The 17,860-nt window shown below is 38.3% G+C and overlaps 1 protein-coding gene across 6 annotated transcripts in view; it reads left to right on the forward strand.

The window, feature by feature from the left end:
- The window catches only part of Wdfy3 (WD repeat and FYVE domain containing 3), a 250,897-nt gene that overhangs the window by 80,906 nt on the left and 152,131 nt on the right, over nucleotides 1–17,860 (forward strand). For all 6 annotated transcript variants that reach the window (XM_048364027.1, XM_048364026.1, XM_048364029.1 and 3 more), the window contains 2 exons: nucleotides 5,808–6,018; nucleotides 15,712–15,835. In XM_048364027.1, coding sequence (XP_048219984.1) covers nucleotides 5,808–6,018; nucleotides 15,712–15,835 — 335 coding nt within the window. The remainder of the gene's footprint in view (nucleotides 1–5,807; nucleotides 6,019–15,711; nucleotides 15,836–17,860) is intronic.

Here is a 17,860-nt window from a genome sequence, read left to right on the forward strand (position 1 = left end):
ACTCTTGCCACTAGGCTATATCCCCAGCCCTTCCTTTTTCTTTTATTTGCCACACTGGAAATGGAATTTAAGGCTTCCCAACTAGGCCCATATCACCATCCCTTTTGTTTTTATTTTCTTTTTGAGATAAGGTCTTAAATAGAACTACCTTTTTTGGCCTTGAATCCTTGTCTGCCTGCTTCTCTCTTCCAAGTAGCTAGGATGACAGATGTACACCACTATGCTTGATTTGTTCTTCTAACACTTTAAATATTTCACTCCTTCTTTGTCTCATGTTTTGAATGATAAATCCATTGTAATTTTTAGGTTCTTTTCCTTTCAGGGGTGGGGAACCTTTTTCTGCCCTGGGCCATTTGGCAGCGTGCTTATGTTGCTATGAGAAAATTTCTAGATTTAGTCTCTTTCTGGCCTTGGCAGGAACAAGACCAGAGCAAATGATTTCACAGGCCTTATATAGCCCACTGTCTAGAAGTTCTCCATTCCTGCTATGGGTGAGGTATTCCCCCTCCCACCTACTGCACTTTGGCTCCCCCCACCCCCATACATCTTCAGGATTGTCTTTTGTTTTCTTTGTTTAAGTATAATCATTTAGGTACTTAGTTCTTCTGTAGGTTTCCTGAATCTGTGGTTGGATCTTCGTCATTCTTTTAGCAAAGTCTTAACTATAATTAATTAAGATATGCTACTGCTGCCCTCTCCTTTCCTGAAATTCCTGTTGACCTTCCTTCAAGCTTTCTAAACCTTTCCTCAGCTATGTCCTGTCTATGAGACTGTCAAAGACTCGTTTATGTTACAGTGTTTTTGATTTTTGACATTTTCTTTTGAATTTATGATAAAGCCCTGCTGATGTGATTTTAAAGAGAACACTCCTGCAGATCTTTGAGTAAACCTTAGTAATTTAGTGTGGCCTAACTTACGGCTCTGATCTACATTCTTTTCCCCTCTTCTTTTGAAGCCCCAGATTACTGGGACTATCTTGGGAGTAATACCCCTCTCCCAATGGGTGAGACAAATCTGGGTTGAAACCTTTTAGCTTGAGGAGTATCCTTTGTTATTGGTAGTACTCTGAGGGGGAATACTTTTTCTCTTTGACAACTCTTGACCATATTGGTAGAGGCAGGAGAGACTCTTCACTATAATAATCAATTAAGAGCGGGGCCTGAAGTCCTGGTCCCCTGCATGTTCAAGTCCCGGGAGGATGGCGGGTTCATGTAGGTAACATAGGAGACCCACCTCAAAAGCCAAACAAAACACAAGCAAGAAGTACCATTTTGTAGTACATTTTAATGATCTGTGAATTTCTAGTTTCCTGGAAGATGTATTGGTTGATGAAAGAGGAGGCATGATAGTATCACATTGCCTTAAAAAAAGATGATTGATTTTTTTTTTGTTGTTTATTTATTTACTTTTTTCCAGTCCTGGGGCTTGAACTCAGGGCCTGAGCACTGTCCCTGGCTTCTTTTTGCTCCAGGCTAGCACTCTACCATTTGAGCCACAGCGCCACTATGGGCTTTTTCTATTTTATGTGGTACTGAGGAATCGAACCCAGGGCTTCATGCATGCAAGGCAAACACTCTACCACTAAACTATATTCCCAGCCCAAGATGGTTGATTTTCTAATCAACAGTATTTATACATCTTCATTTTTCAAATTTCCCTAAATATATAGTTTATAAATCCTGTTTTTTTTGCCTACCTGATAAATAAAGATTTATATTGTTTCTGTTTGCATTTTTCTGGTTCGGAGTGTGTTAGGAACTACTTTTACTGTGTGTAGTCTGTGTGTTCTATATAAGAGTTGTGTAGATATTTGAGGTCCTAAATAGAGGGCTGCAATTATTTTGTGCATGTAGTTTTGTCTTCTGTTTCTCTTCTAAAAAGAGTTTTTATCATCAACTGCAATTATCCTTATGAAATGCATACTGAAAGTTTTACGGGACCAGGAGAACAGAATGAAGTTTCAGAGCTGAATGGCCTGAATTAGAAGTTCAAATCTGTAAGGTCCACCCCCAGGAGGGCTCCATGTAGATGCCCCCCACCTGTTTAAGTCTGTGTCCAGTACTTGAGTTACCTAGGTAACTGGCACACCCTGGAGGCAGTTACCTCCTCCTCTAGGGTCAGATCCAATCCACCTGGCCGTACCTTCCACCTGTTCCTATATAATCTGTCCCAACTTGGTCCCTGTTCTCTATCCTTTTCTCTCTTTCTTGCTCTTTTCTTTCTTTTTTCCTTCTTTTTTCCCCTGTTCCATGCCTCCATCTTGTGTGGGCTGGAAGTTTCCTTTCCTATCAGTAAACTTCTTTCTGCCTGAACCATATGGCCTGTTTCTTTTCCTGCAAACCTTACAAAAGATTGATTTTTTTATTGTATTAGTTATAATTTGATGAAACTGCAAATTTTATCTTTCTTCTCTCTTGAAATTAAGAAGTTATTAGAAATCTTTTTTTTTTTTTTTTTTTTTTTGGCCAGTCCTGGGCCTTGGACTCAGGACCTGAGCACCATCCCTGGCTTCTTCCCACTTAAGGCTAGCACTCTGCCACCTGAGCCACAGCGCCCCTTCTGGCCGTTTTCCATATATGTGGTGCTGGGGAATCTAACCAAGAGCTTCATGTGTAGGAGGCAAGCACTCCTGCCACTAGGCCATATTCCCAGCCCCTAGAAATCTTTTTAAAGTTTTTAGTTGGGCCATTTCAAGGCCACTCATTATTTTACAGACATTTTAAACTAGACTATTTAGTCTTCATCCTTTTGAAATTTAAATGGAAACTATGTAAAGGGTTTAAGATGGGGAAGTTTAGAAAGTGGCTTTCAAGTATTACTATATGATTAGTTTAAGAGTATTATCTGGATTTATTGCTGTTATTATCCTTTGCTATTTAAATACTTCCCTATTGGCAGTACCAACACTGTTTTCTTGTGAAAAAGATGGGGTTTAGTATTACAAAGTAGAAAGCTAGGTTTAAAAAAGTATATATTATTTTTTAAGGATGCTATAATATAGTACAAGGGGTTTCTTGGTAATAATTCAATGGATACATGTAGTATATTTTGAACAAGCTCACCTCTATTTCCTTAATTTTCCCACTCACTATTTCCAACAGTGTTTAGTAGGTTCATTATGGTGCGTGTGTGTGTGTGTGTGTGTGTGTGTGTGTGTGTGTGTCCGTGTCCGTGTCCGTGTCCCCTGTCTTATCTGTCCTACTTGGATCCTCTCTAACCACGCGCCCCCCCCCCTCCCCCGGAGTTCTCTTTGTCCGGGGAAATCTAATCCTTGCTCACAGTAATCTTCATAATTATGTAAAACTTCCAAACAGAAATGATATTTATTGAAGGTGAGTGGTATGCTTTCTACCTTAAAGAAATTATTATATTTATTCTTCTGGGAAAGGCCATAAAATACTTAAAAGATTTATTACCTTCACTACAGCTGATTAATGTTTGTTGTGTATGTTTTGAAGTTAAAACTAAAGTTGATTAAATTATCTTAAAAATTAATTTTAACAATTTATTTTCAAATTCTGACCATTCATGGATGCTAAATAATCATGCAAACTAGAGCACAAGTTTCTATAAAAATTTTCAATTTTAAAGTAGATGCATTAGTGTGTTGAGCCAGCTAGTAAAGCCCATGCACCAGGAATGGAAGGGGCCCGATTCTCAGCTGAGGTTTTTTTCACTGTGGGATTTTGAGTGATGAACAATTCCTCTTATAATAGCAACAAATAGAATATAATTCTTAGAAGTAAACTTAAAGAAGTGAAAGGCTCATCCACTGAAAATTATATATACAAAAAAGAAAAACTGATGAAGCCTTTTCACGACATAAATTATGTAAAGGCATCCATGTTCATAGATTGATAAAATTAACATTGAGATGTCCTTACTACTTAAAGTGATCTACAGATCCAGTATAATCTTTATCAGAATTTCAATGACATTCTTTTCCAGGAAAAAAGAAAAGAAAAACAAGCTAGGAGTGGTGCTGTGCACTATGTTCCCAGCTGTATAAGAAGCTGAGGCAGCCAACCTGGGCACCATAGCAAGACCCTGACTCTGCCTGCCTGCCTGCCTGCCTTCCTGTCTGTCTCAGTGTTCTCTCTCTCTCTCTCTCTCTCTCTCTCTCTCTCTCTCTCTCTCTCTCTGTGTGTGTGTTTGTGTGTGTGTGATATTTGTGTGTATGCACATATATATATATGAGTATGTTAAAATATATATATATATATTTCAGAGAATGAACACGTGGGACTTTGGATAGCTTTTAATTGGAATGTTTGTTTTTTCTTTTGGTGCTGGTCCTGGGGCATAAACTCAGGGCCTAGGCACTGTCCCAAGTTCTACCACTTGAGCCATAATTCCACTTCTGGCTTTTTTGGTAGTTAATTGGAGATAAGAGTCTTATGAACTTTCCTGCCTGGGTTGGCTGTGACCTGAGATCTTCAGTATCTCATCCTCCACCTTGAATTACAGGTGTGAACCACTGGCACCTGGCTGCTTTTTGTTCATTTTGTAGCTAAGTATGCTCAGCCCTTTCTTTGAGTATGTAACTACACACTCTTTCCTGCAGTTAAATACTTGAGAGTCCTGTTTAGACAGTAGTTACTCAGGCCAGAAGATCCAGCAGTGTAACTCTAGGCAGACTGTGTCTTTTTTCCCTGTCACTGGAAGCTAGAGTTCATAAACATAGGCCTGTCGCTCAGAATTCTTAAGGACAAGTGTGTAGTTTAGAGAACTTGTTTTTATTGTATTAAAAGCGACAAGATGTTTAATAATTAAAACTCTAAATTGCATTCATCTTTCATTTTTCAAACGGCAGACCAGCTTATATGATTATGCAAGAAAAACCTAAAATCAGTCTCAGTTTTGGTTCCCGTTTTAACAGATTAAAATTACATTGTTTTTATCTGCTTCTCTATATCCCTGTTTTTTCAGCCTTCCTAGTTCTTTTTGTAAGACATCCTGTTTTTGTATATGGAATTAGCTAATTTCTGGCACAGTTAATACAAATTGAAAGGGGAAAATGGTATTTTCTGGAAGTCTTATAGTGTTAAACCCGATGGTTAGTTTCTTAACTCAATCTCCAACGAGAGTGCACTTTATATTATGACTGACTACTCACTTAAGCATTGCTGCCTAAAGTATGCTTCTTGGCACATTATCCTTACCATGTGATATCCAGCATCTCTAATGCTATTTCCTTCAGAAATTGTTTATCACTATTTCTAAATAAAGTAACAAAAGGTTTCAAACTACAGTTTGAGCAAATGGTCTTTTTTGTTGTTGTTTCTGTGTTTTGTTGTTGCCTATTTCTGATATATTGTGATACCACGTAATTTACATGGGTTCAATATATAACAGACATTACACACTCAAAATGTAATTACTTATCGATAAAAAATTTAAATAAGAATTTTCCAGCATTTTGGGGGGGATGTTTTGAAGTTTGGGAAAACTTTTTCTTTATATGTATGCTTAACTATAATAAGCCAATGTTCATGAGATTTTTGGATCTTTTTATTTGTTGAATTTGATCTGTTAACTTAATTAGAAACATTTCATTATCTTCCCTCTAATGCTTTGTATTTTCTATCAATGTAGTGACAGTTGTAGGAATTTTTAAGTTCTACAATTTACAATTTGTCATTCAGGGAGGTGTATCAAAGTTAACTTTGCCTCTCTCTCTTTTCTGTTTGAAGAAGTAGACAGACCTCTGTCTGTGTTTAGAATTTTTGAATAAGCTCTTGCAAGCATGCTTGACCTAGTCAAGGCAATGGCGTTTTGACTCTTCATGTCTTGACATCCTCCTACAGAACTAGAAGTGTTTACCACCCACCAGCCAAGATGAACATGGTGAAGAGGATCATGGGCCGGCCGCGGCAGGAGGAGTGCAGCCCACAGGACAATGCCTTAGGACTGATGCACCTGCGCCGGCTCTTCACTGAGCTGTGCCATCCTCCCCGGCACATGACTCAGAAGGAACAAGAGGAGAAGCTGTACATGATGCTGCCAGTATTTAACAGGGTAAGTCCAGGTTGCCCCACACATGCCATCTAGGACTGGTGGCCCCAAAGGAATCTTAATAATTAGTTACAGATGCAAAATGAAGATGAGTTAGTTTTTTTAAGCTAATGTGTTCATTCAATTAAAAAAAATATTTGCCATAATCCTTGCATGGTGGGGTGTGGCTAGTCCTGACACTTGAGAAACTGAGGTAGGGAAATTTAGACTTGAAGACCCCAGGGGGCTACATAGGGAGACAACACACACACACAAAATAATGGCTGTAAAGCAATAGGATTTGATGTGAAAGCTGGTCAGAATGAACTATTTCATATGTCTGCTTCAATTCTAATGTATGAAAAATGATTGAGCTTTTCTGAAATGTTCCTACAGTGGTTGGAGAAGGGAAAATTGGAAATGACCATTTTATTTCTGTTATCTTACGCTGAGGGGCTTATTGCACCAAATGTTGCCAAGTGTCTGGCTCTTTGTATACTTAAAAAAACCTTTTCAGTGTCCTTTATTATTTGCTGGGTTTCTGTGACATTCTGTGAGAGGATATAGAATCTAAATCGGGATCATCTTTTAATGCATTTTGTTGGCTCTGTGTAACAGGCGTGTTGGACCTTTTAAAAATGCACTTTTTTTTATATCGATCAAAGGTTTCTAAGTACATAGTTTCAAAAAGTCAAGTAGTTCCACAGGCATGTAGGAACCCTACTGCTCTTCACAACTAATTGCTGCCGCTGTGAAACCTTTTAAACAACACATTTTTACTTGTTTCCTGATTATTCCCTTTTAATTGACTTCCCACGGAGAAATATGAGAACTCAAGGTTTTACTTTGCCTCTTCAAACCTCCGCGTACATCCTCACATGCCTTCTGTGCACCCCTCTTCTTGTCTTCTCTGTATACTTGTGCCATTTGCATAAACAATGCTCAGTGCCCTGTCTCTTGACTGTGGTATAAATATTACTTATGCCTGGCCTTTGCATTTATCACTGTTATATTCCAGTATTACAGAACTATTTCAGATGTTCTCCCCATGTCTCCTTTGGTATCACCTCCCTTTTCTCTTCTCTTTTTTCTTTGTCTTTTGACTCTTTATCCTTAGTTCTCTCCTTTGCCTTTCGACAACCTTTTGTAGTTGAAATCTTCCCCATTCTGATATCCTCACATACACACACACACAAAGAATTCATAACCAAGGCCCCCTCATGGAATCTGCCCCGTAAACCTTTCTTAGCTACTGGTAAAAACAATCATCAATTTTCCCAAATTAGAAATGGAGACAGCCTTTTGCGGAAACTTTCTGCTCTTACTCCGTGGTCAAACTACTTATCCAGTTTTAGCTCAGAACAGGACATGCAAACCTGGCACAATTGCCTACTAGTTTCTACCATGATCTTGTCCTCCTTAATGCAAGATCTACTTCCAGATGTCTAGTAACCATAGCAGGTTGCCTTTTGTCTTGATTTATGTTGTAATTTCACTACCTTTTTAGTTAACTTAGCTCCATTTATCCCTAACGTGGCTAATGATTACCTTTTGTGGTTTCAAGAATCCATCACATTCTTTTTTGTTGTTGTTGGTGGTGGTTGTAGAGATTGAACTCATGGTCTGGGCGCTGTCCCTGAGCCTCTTTGTGCTCAAGGCTAGAGCTCTACCACTTGAATCACAGTGCCGCTCCAGTTTTTGAGTAGTTAATTGGAGATAAGAGTCTCACAGGCACTTTTCTGCCCAGGCTGGCTTCAAACCCAGATCCTCATATCTTAGTCCCCCTGAGTAGCTAGGATTATAGACGTGAGTCACCTGTGCCCGGCACCATTACATTCTTAAGGAAGACTTGCCTTTTCTGATTCCCTGATCCCTGTGAACTTCTGCATGATTATCTGCTGTGGTGCCACAGTGCACACCCATGTCCCTCCATGTGTTCTTATTGTTGTTTCTGTGTTTATATCATCCCCAACAGGTATGTGTTGACCTTCCTCATTATTCCTCAGCTTTACAACATGAGAGGCTTCATCTCATCTCCATACATAGTACAGTATAATCCACAGTGTGTATTTGACACAAGTTGACTGAATGACTCCTTTAAAACTAACTGAAAGATTGTAGTTGAAACCTTCAAAGGGAAGAAGACATTATTCATGCTTTTAGTTCCAGGTGAGGAAAGCAGCACTTTAGAGATAAGGATTGGAGAATATGTATACTTAAAAGAAGTGCTCAGTGCTAAGGCTTTGCTGGACAGAGCAAGAAAATGGCTGAGTGAAAAGGAATTAGTTGGCATAGGAGAGATGACAGAATAAGCGCTTGAGGGAAGGTAAGAAAAGGTTTAAAGTAACTTTTAACAACAGTGGAAACTATGAACAGAATACGGTCTTAAATTCTGTTTATAATCAGTCAATTTTTATTGGAATTGTTTCTGGAATTTTTCCAGGAGTCTTCTGTTCATTTGTTTGCTGTTTTGGTGTGGGTGTGTGCTTGTGCACTAGTCCTGAGATTTAAACTTGGGGCCCGAGGACTGCCCCTGAGCTTTTTGCTCAAGGCTAGCACTCTACAACTTAGAGCCACAGCATCCCTTCCAGGTTTCTGGTAATTAATTGGAGATAAGAGTTTCATGGATTTTCCTGCCCAGACTGACTTCAAACCTCTTATCCTCAGATCTCAGCCTCCTGAGTAGCTAGGATTTTAGGTGTGAGCCATCGGAGACCAACAGCTGACTTTTTCTGAGGAGCTTATTAGAGAAAAGAGTCTCATGGACTTTCCTACCTGGGCTGGCTTTGAACTGAGATCCTCAGATCTCAGCCTCCTTGTAAGTAGCTAGGAGATGTGAGCCACCAGCACCTGGCTTCCAGTTTTTCTTTTTGGCCAGTCCTGGAGCTTAGAGTCAGGGTCTGAGCACTGTCCCTGGCTTCTTTTTGCTCAAGGCTAGGACTCTGCCACTTGAGCTATCGCGCCACTTCTGGTCGTTTTCTATATATGTGGTCCTGGGGAATCGAACCCAGGGCTTCATGTATACGAGTCAATCACTCTTACCACTAGGCCATATTCCCAGCCCTTTCTTTTTCTTTTTTAAAAATTATTTTTAAGTAGTTGTGCAAATGAGTTACCATTCAATAAAGCAGTATATGACTACAATGAATCTTAATCAGTGTAACCTGTTCTCATTCTCCCTATCCCTTATATAAGATAAGTCACTATTCTGTTTAGTTTTTATTGTTTTTAAGAAGTGCCATGATGTCCTATTAGCTATTGTGTAATTTAGGTAATTCCTTTCTCTCCAACTTGAAAACACCTAAAAAATAATGCTGAGCTTTAGAGAAGTTAAGAGAATTGTTGTTTTCAACTTGTTTATTGCAGTTCTTAGAGATACAACCCAAGGCCTCTGTCATAGAGGCAAGTAATCCATCACAGAATTGTTCTCCTGGCTCTGTTCTCACCTTTTAATGTGAAGTGTTCCTTTGTATCCTGTTACGTATTGCCTGTTGGGCTTCAAAGGTCACTGATGTGAGTCTTGAGCTAGAGGAGTCTTAGTAATATTTATATTGTTGTTTTTATAAAGTTGATCTGATATGCTTTAATGATTATTCTTAGGCTGACTCAGTTCTCAGTTCTTTTACATTCTATGCTGTTATAAATAAGTTCATTAATGACCGTTTGAGTTGAAAATTTTTAATTAGCTGGTTAGAAGTTCCCAAGGTTTCATTGCCTTAGATCTCTGTGACTATCATAAAGATTCAGTAAACATCTATTGGTGGTGCTGGAAATTGAACCCAGGGCCTCACACATGGTATGTGCTCTACAACTGAGCAACATCTTAGCTTGAGTATGCTTCCTTTTTTTGCACCGTGCTGTGGATGGAATCCAGGTTGTCTTACATTATATGTTAGGCGAGTGCTTTATTAGTGAGTTACATTTAAGCCCACTAGTAGACTCTCAACTTAGGAAAAATTAGAAAGGTACTGTGACCAATTTAAAAATCTGGAAATCAATTCATTGGCTGGGCATGGATTTTTCCCCACAGCGTGGTTTCTGAAAGGATTCTCACTGGTGTTTTTTTAATGTGTGTTTTTGCTTTTTGCCTTTAAGAGGCCAGAGTTGGGAAATGACATGTGTTGTGCTGAGTACCATTTTCTGGGCCAGCTTTCCTACTGGGATCTTGAAATGCCCCCTGCGGTCTTCATCACCTTCCTGCTGGGCAGCGGCTGTTCTCCCTGTCCCTCATTCTCTCAAAGGGAAGGATTAGGGGAGTTTGACAAGAGCTGAATAATACTTGCTCAGCACTCCAAAACATAATGAGCCTCAATGTCCAAGAACAAATGCTCACTGAAAAAATACTTTATTTAAACCATTCGAAATGAATAGCTTTTTAGTTGTCTAAAAATTTATAAATGCCATTGTTAATTATGTTGCGGAATCATGTTTCATTGTGTAGTTTGAAATAGTTTTTCTAACTATACCTTTGAGAAACTCCTCTTGTTTTTGAACTTACTTCCTATTTATATTTGAGCCATGTCTGAGTTGATTACAATCTTTTTTAAGTTACTTTTTAACTTTACTTTTTAAAAATGGCTGGCTTTGGAAGGGGATATCCAAGCTTGAACCAAAAACAGGCCACAGATAATACATAATACCGTTGGAGCTGCTATTGTAAAGGAAGGCTGGATTGACTCCTGAAATAGTGCTGCTTACTTACCTGTGGCTGGCAGCCAGACACCTCACCCAGAGCAGTGGAGAGTCAGGCCAAGCCCAGGAGGACCCTGGGCCCTGGCAGCCATTCTGTTTCTTCTCCTTACAGTTAGTGGTCCTTACAAACAGCAGTAGAAGTGTTTCCCTGATTATTTGTATTCACTGACAAGAAATTTTAGCTCCGTATGAAATTTTAGTACGGTGTGAAATAACATGATTACATCTTTTTTGTTTTCTTGAGATGATCTCACTGAATCCCAGAGTAACCTCAAACTCACCATTCTCCTCCCTCAGCTTTTTGAGTGCTGGAATTACAGGTGTGCCCAGCTCATTGTTAACTTTTTTTTCCTTTTCATTACTACTTTTAAAATTATCTTTAATTAGCTATAAAAGAGTTGTCATTTAACAAAGCAATTTATGAATACAGTGTATCTTGATCGAGGGCTTTCAACATTCTCACCTATCCATTCTCTATATATCCCTTCACTCATCTTAATTTTATGTTATATACTCTGGGTTCTTTTTTTTTTTTTTTTTTTGCCAGTCCTGGGCCTTGAACTCAGGGTCTGAGCCCTGTTCCTGGCTTCTTCCTGCTCAAGGCTAGCACTCTGCCACCTGAGCCACAGCGCCCCTTCTGGCCGTTTTCCATATATGTGGTGCTGGGGAATTCAACCAAGAGCTTCGTGTGTAGGAGGCAAGCACTCTTGCCATTAGGCCATATTCCCAGCCCCTACTCTGGATTCTTGACTGCATTCTCCCTCTCTTCTCTTCATTTGTCTCCCCTCTTTCCCTTGACCCTACCCTACCCCTTTTAGGTACCTCCTTCCTGGTGTTTTATTTTGCTGAACTTTGCATTTCTAAGGAGTTACACCCTTAAATCTACCATATTTCAGTTAATACATTTGTAATACAATTGCATATCTCCCAACTTATTTAATAAGTTAAGTCTTAATTAAATAAGCTAAATCTAGCTTCCACATATAAGGAAAAGCCTCTTTGTCTCTCTGGAACTGACTTAGAATTTTTTCCAAGTCCTGCCCATTTCTTTACAAATGGTGCAATATTATTTTCATTTTATTCACCATGATTAGTAATCATGGTCATATCTAAATTTTTACTGTATAGCATCAGACATCACTCAATCACATATACATACTTCTGTTTTAATATCTATCATTAATTATGTATCACCATTAATTTGTTTTCCACAAAATATTTGAGGGGAGATACCAGAAATTGTATTTAGGTGGATATTAAAAGGAATTTTTTCAGGGTCAGGGAGAAATATGAATATAATGAAGCATTTGCCTACCTTGTGTGAGACCCCTCCTCTATTTGACCCCTAGCACTGCTAAGAAAAAAATCATTATGTCAAAATGACATTTTCACCAGTACTGTTATTCACCTGTATAAGAGAGCACTATGAAAAGTTACATTGATGTGGTTCATGCAGAGTCTGAGAAAATATAGTACTGAGTAATAAAGAAGCAGGCTTGGATTCCATTTTAAAGTCTCTACCCACCACCTCCTGGCTTAAGTTATCTTTCCTAACCTTTAATTTCCTTGTCTGTAAAATAATGACACTAATAGCACCTATTATATAGGATTTTTATGACATTTAAATGACATGTCAAGTATTTGAACTATACTATACACATTGTAAATGCTTATGTGATAATTATTATTCTGTTATTGAATTTGCTAGAATTCAGATTTGTTCCTCAGTACTGTTTTTTTTTTTAATCTGAACTTTGAGTGTCACAGATCTGTTAATAGAATTAATAATTTTGAGTAGAAAGTGTTCAGAACTCTCTCCCTGGACAGAAGAGGAAATCAAGAACCAGAAAGAAACATTGAAATAGTACTCCCTGAGAGAGGAGTAGCGTCCAAGTCTGACTCCAGCCACATACCACACTGCCATGGCAGATATTTGTGTGCACGCATGGCAGAGGCTGAAGTCAGCTATGAAAAAAAAAAAGTATGCCCCTTTTTTGCCCTCCCCCCACATTCTGCACTATCATACTCATTTTGATATTCACTTACCCTCTTAGGAGTAGCTTCTTCTTGATCCCTTAACCTCTTAGCCTTCTTCCTAATTTGGGTGTGTTGCACAGTTTGCTCTGTCTGGCCCGTCTTTCCTGTCTCATCATTCAGTCTCATCCTTTAGCACCAGTCATTTTCCTCAGGGAAACCTTTTTTGACCAGCTCCCTTTCTTCCACGCATTTCTTCATTAACTTGATTTCCTTTGTGACACATCACTCACTATCTTAGCATAATTTGAATTTTCATATATATATATATATATTTGGCCAGTCCTGGGCCTTGGACTCAGGGCCTGAGCACTGTCCCTGGCTTCCTTTTTGCTCAAGGCTAGCACTCTGCCACTTGAGCCACAGCGCCACTTCTGGCCGCTTTCTGTATATGTGGTGCTGGGGAATCGAACCCAGGGCCTCATGTATACGAGGCAAGCCCTCTTGCCACTAGGCCATATCCCCAGCCCCTTCATTTACACTTTTTATGGTGCTGGAGATTGTTCCCAGGGACTCATACATCCCTAGCTTGTGCTGTCCATGGAGCTGCACTCCCAGCTATTCTTAATCTTAATTCTTGTGATACTTGTCTTCTGTAACATGAACTGTGAAGATTTCCATGGACAATGGAATATTTGTGTATCAGTGGGACAGCAGTAAATATTTGTGAGTGAAGAAATCAATGAATGAATCTGTAGTGTTTGGTCATTGGACTGAACATTGTTCCATGAGAAAGAAACAGTACTTGTTCATTTCAGATTAGAAGGTAGGGCATAATCTTTTTGTCTTTTGAAAAAGTTTCTTCACAGGAATAAATAGTTGGTATGAAAATTAAGTTTTATGTTCAACAACATATTATTTGCCCAGCATGAAGATTACTTGAATAAACATACTATTAATTCTGTGGAAGAAGAGCTGTTTATTTTATAAAGTTGTCTCAGCTCTTATGAATAAATTACTTGTTAATGCTTAGGAGCAGAATGTAATATGCATCAGTATACTTGAAGTACAAAGAATAGTTATTAAACACTAATATTTGCATATATATCTCTGAGTAAGAGGTGTAATTAAAGTGTGAATCATTAGTGATCTAATGAATTTTTATCCTTTTCTAGTTTATTGAACAATATCAGTCTTACTCAACAAACGGCAGGTTAACTAAGTATAAGCACACATTCATGAAAACCTCAGTAGAAATAAGTTCTTGAAAGCCAATTTATTTTTTGGAAATCACTAAAAACTCCTCCTTTGACAAGTTAGCTGAACAGAGTAGACCAAAAACTTCTATCCCAGACAAAAGTAAGAATGCTTGTTGATTGTTTTATTATTTAGTATTTTCAATTTAATTAGAGGACATTTGTAAGAAATATAGTACCTTGTAGAAGGATATCAGGAACTTTTTGCTCTTAGGTTTATATCCTGTTATATTATTAGACTATCAAGAAACTTTTTAACATACAATGTAGACAGTATAATTGATTAAATTTATTCTTTTGAGCATTTGATCCAACATTTATGAATGAAGCATTGCAAATAAATCAGCTTTTTTGGTTTGTTTCTGTTATTCATGCTGGGATTCAAGGCTTTATCCTTGTTCGGCAGATGCTTAACCACTTGACTCCCACCCTCAGCCCCTGGTCCTGGATTTCATTTCATCTTTTTCCCAGGCCACCTCTGTAGCTGTGGGATTTTATTTGCTTGGTTGTGTTTTTTTTTTTCATTCATGCTTACAGTTTTTGAAAAATCAGATCTTTCTAGGAACTCAGATTGGCCTCAAACTCAATATCCTGTTTAGCCTGAGGGCTATTACTATAGGTGAATAGCTGGCTCTTCTTTTTAGTGTATCTTCTCATGTTCTTCAGTGCTCTCTCAACATTCTTTTTACTTAAGCAGCCTATTTAAGGAGCAGCTATGCAAAAGACAGGACACTAGCTTGGGAAGGAACCCTATTCTTGAAATGTGACATCCAGTTTTTATTTTCTTGTTTTCTTTACAGAACCTGTACCAAGTTCTATTCAAAAATTATTTCTTCTAGTTAGACATGGTAGTTCATACCTGTAATTCTAGCTACTCAAGAGGTAAAGACAGAGGTTGCTGGGGAACTTAGTGAGACCCTGTCTCAAAAACAAAGCACAGCAAAAAGGCTGACGGTGTGGCTTGCCTATAAATGCTAACCTTGGATTGGATTCAGTCCTCTACCAAAATACACACACATAGACCAGCGCTCATACTCATACTGATGGGCTTGAACTCAGGTTCTCACACTCTTCTTTAGCTTTTTTGCTCAGTGCTAGTGCTCTGTCACTTGAGCCACACCTTCACTTCTGGCTTTTTGGTGGTTAATTGAAGATTCGTCTCATGGACTTTTTGCTCAGGCTAGCTTTGAACCTCAGTCCTCAGATCTCAGACTCTTGGGTAGGATGATGGGCATGAGCCATCAATGTCCAGCATTCATCTTAAATTTTTAAGAAAACAAGATTATTTCATGAGCTCTCTATTAATTTTCTTTATCACTGTCTTTTTCATAGTAATTTTGTCCGAGAAATGATCATGGTTAGCATTTGCAAATTTTCAAATTTACAGTAAGGTTTGTATTTTTCCATTCAGCCTAGACTTAGCATATCAGTATCTGCTTTTCCCTGTCCAATGTGTCTGAATACCACCACTGTATAAACTCATCCGTGTTTAAGTTTCCTCAGACAACTGTTATATTTATGAAGGTTGTTTGATTCATATTTTGTAGGTATTATCTTTGGCTTTTTTATTTTATTGACTTAATCATCACTTTATGTATGTATTGAAAAATGTGGCTAGCCATGATATATTGTATGAGTTATTAAAAGATATATGTTTTAAGCAGAATGAAATGTAAAGTAATGATGTAACTGTACACATTTTGCTTAATTTTAAATACTACACAGTTTGAAACTCACAGAATGAAAAACAAAAAGATGACAGTACTTCAGTAAAAATTTTTTCTCTCATCTACAGGTTTTTGGAAATGCTCCGCCAAATACAATGACAGAAAAATTTTCTGATCTTCTGCAATTCACAACACAAGTTTCACGACTAATGGTGACAGAAATTAGAAGGAGAGCATCAAACAAGTCCACAGGTACTTTTACAGAAGCTGCAAAAATGGAGTTAGTTGAATCAATAGAGTTCTTTAAAAGTACTATTAAAATTGAATGAAATGTGGACCCTATTCTGAACTCAAGGATTTCAGTTACCAGTCTCAGTTCCCCTCTTACAGTCACTTTCTTCTTGGTTGGAACATCTTCTCTCAAGTAGAGTATTTCTGTTGGGATCTTAGACACTTCCACTGCTCTTTTAGAGCCATATTCTTCAGCATGATTCTTGGGGAAAATTTATGATATATACACTCTGGGCATACCCTTCTACATTTCCTGATCATAAGATTTGTTTTTTTCCCTTTGAGTGACTGTTCTATTTCCCAGCCTCTCGAATGGAATTATATGTGTGTTTTTCCCTTACTAGACCACAGCTGTGCTTAAGGATCTCATTGCACTCTGGTCCAACTTGCACAGCCATAACTTTTACTTTCCATTTCCATCATCTTGAGACATTTTTCTACTTCCTTGGGTATGGCATCTAAGTTTTTCCTTTGAGAAAAATATCTTTTCTAATAGTTTATTCAGAAGGACTGAAGGAGTCAGGGAGAGAGAGTCTTTGGTGTAGTTTTTAAGTATCTCGTGAGTAAAAATGCCTTAAGCTATTGCTTTAGAAAATGAGTTCCTTCTTCTTTACTAAGAATGTGATACTTTTTTTTTTGTTATTGTAAAGAGATGTACAGAAGTGTTACAGTTACATGGGTTAGGTAAAAAGTACATTTCATTTTGAGCATTGCCACTTCTTCTGTCATTTTCTCCCAGTTTTTCTTTCCAGTCCCCCTTCTTCACAAGTTGTATAGTTCATTTCCAATGTAGAGTGTCGTGAGTATCACTGCTGCATTTGCTCACCCTTTGTCCTACCCTTTTTGTGCTCTCCCTTGCCCTCCCCAAGACTTACGTACAAAGATGAAAGGTACAGAAATCAAAATCAGTCTCAAAGGAGAAAACAAAAAGTGAAAAGCAAAATTAAGAAACAACAACAACAACAATTCATTGTGTCTATTTCTTGGGCTTGTTTTGATAAACATCATTGTATATTATCATATGCACATAGTTATTAAGCCTTTGTGATCCTGCCTTAAGAATATCCTCCTTTGGTCTCACTGTGCAAATGTCTAGAGAGCTGAATAATTTGGCTGACAAAACCTGTCAGATATGACACTTGGAAGAAATGACATTAATTCACAAAGCTAGAGTCAGGAAGAGAAAAGCAGTCACATACGTTGTTATCTACAGAGAGCTGTGCTGAGGATGTGCTGAACACACCGCTGGTTTACATCTCTCCTTCTCTGCATCTCCCAGTGCTGTGGCTTGCCATTCACAGAGGATGGGGGAGGGCGAACTTGTCTGTGATCTAGACTGCTTGAGTACTGGGTTGGGATTCTTGACAGATACTTGTAGTAGTTCTTTGGGTATGCTAGCCCTCTAGATTCAGATCTCCCTATCAAGTAGGAGCTATCAGAATTGAGTTTCCATATAGCCCTCTTGTGGGGGGGGGGGGGGTTGGGAAAGGCGTTTTCAGCTTTGTCCTCCTGGTAGCCCAGCATCATTTTGGATAATCCTGCAACTGACATTATATCAATCCTCCTGTTGTTGCTTGCAAAAAATTTACCTGAGAAATTAAAAAGTAGTATCTGCATTATATTCTAGATTCCTATATTGCTGAGAAATCTTGAAGATACATAGTTTCTGTGTGTGTGTGTTTGTGATTCTTTAGGGTTTGCTACATTTTCTCCCTAGAGGAAACTTCAGAATCTTCTTTGTTCCCCTCTCTTTGTCCCTACTGCTCTGAAATTTGATGATAATATGCTTTGGTAGATGTTTGGTATTCATTGAACCCTTTGAGTCTGGGTACTCATGGCCTTTAATTTTCGGAAAGTTTCATGAATTATTCAATAATATCCTTCCTTCTGTTTTCTCTTCTCTAGTCGGATGTCCTTCTTAAGAGTGTCCTTCATATTTTCTTACCTCTTATCTCTTGTTTTTTCTTGTGTTTTTGACTCCTTGAT

Source organism: Perognathus longimembris, chromosome 16 (assembly GCF_023159225.1).
Source record: "Perognathus longimembris pacificus isolate PPM17 chromosome 16, ASM2315922v1, whole genome shotgun sequence".
In the NCBI taxonomy this organism is placed as follows: domain Eukaryota; kingdom Metazoa; phylum Chordata; class Mammalia; order Rodentia; family Heteromyidae; genus Perognathus; species Perognathus longimembris.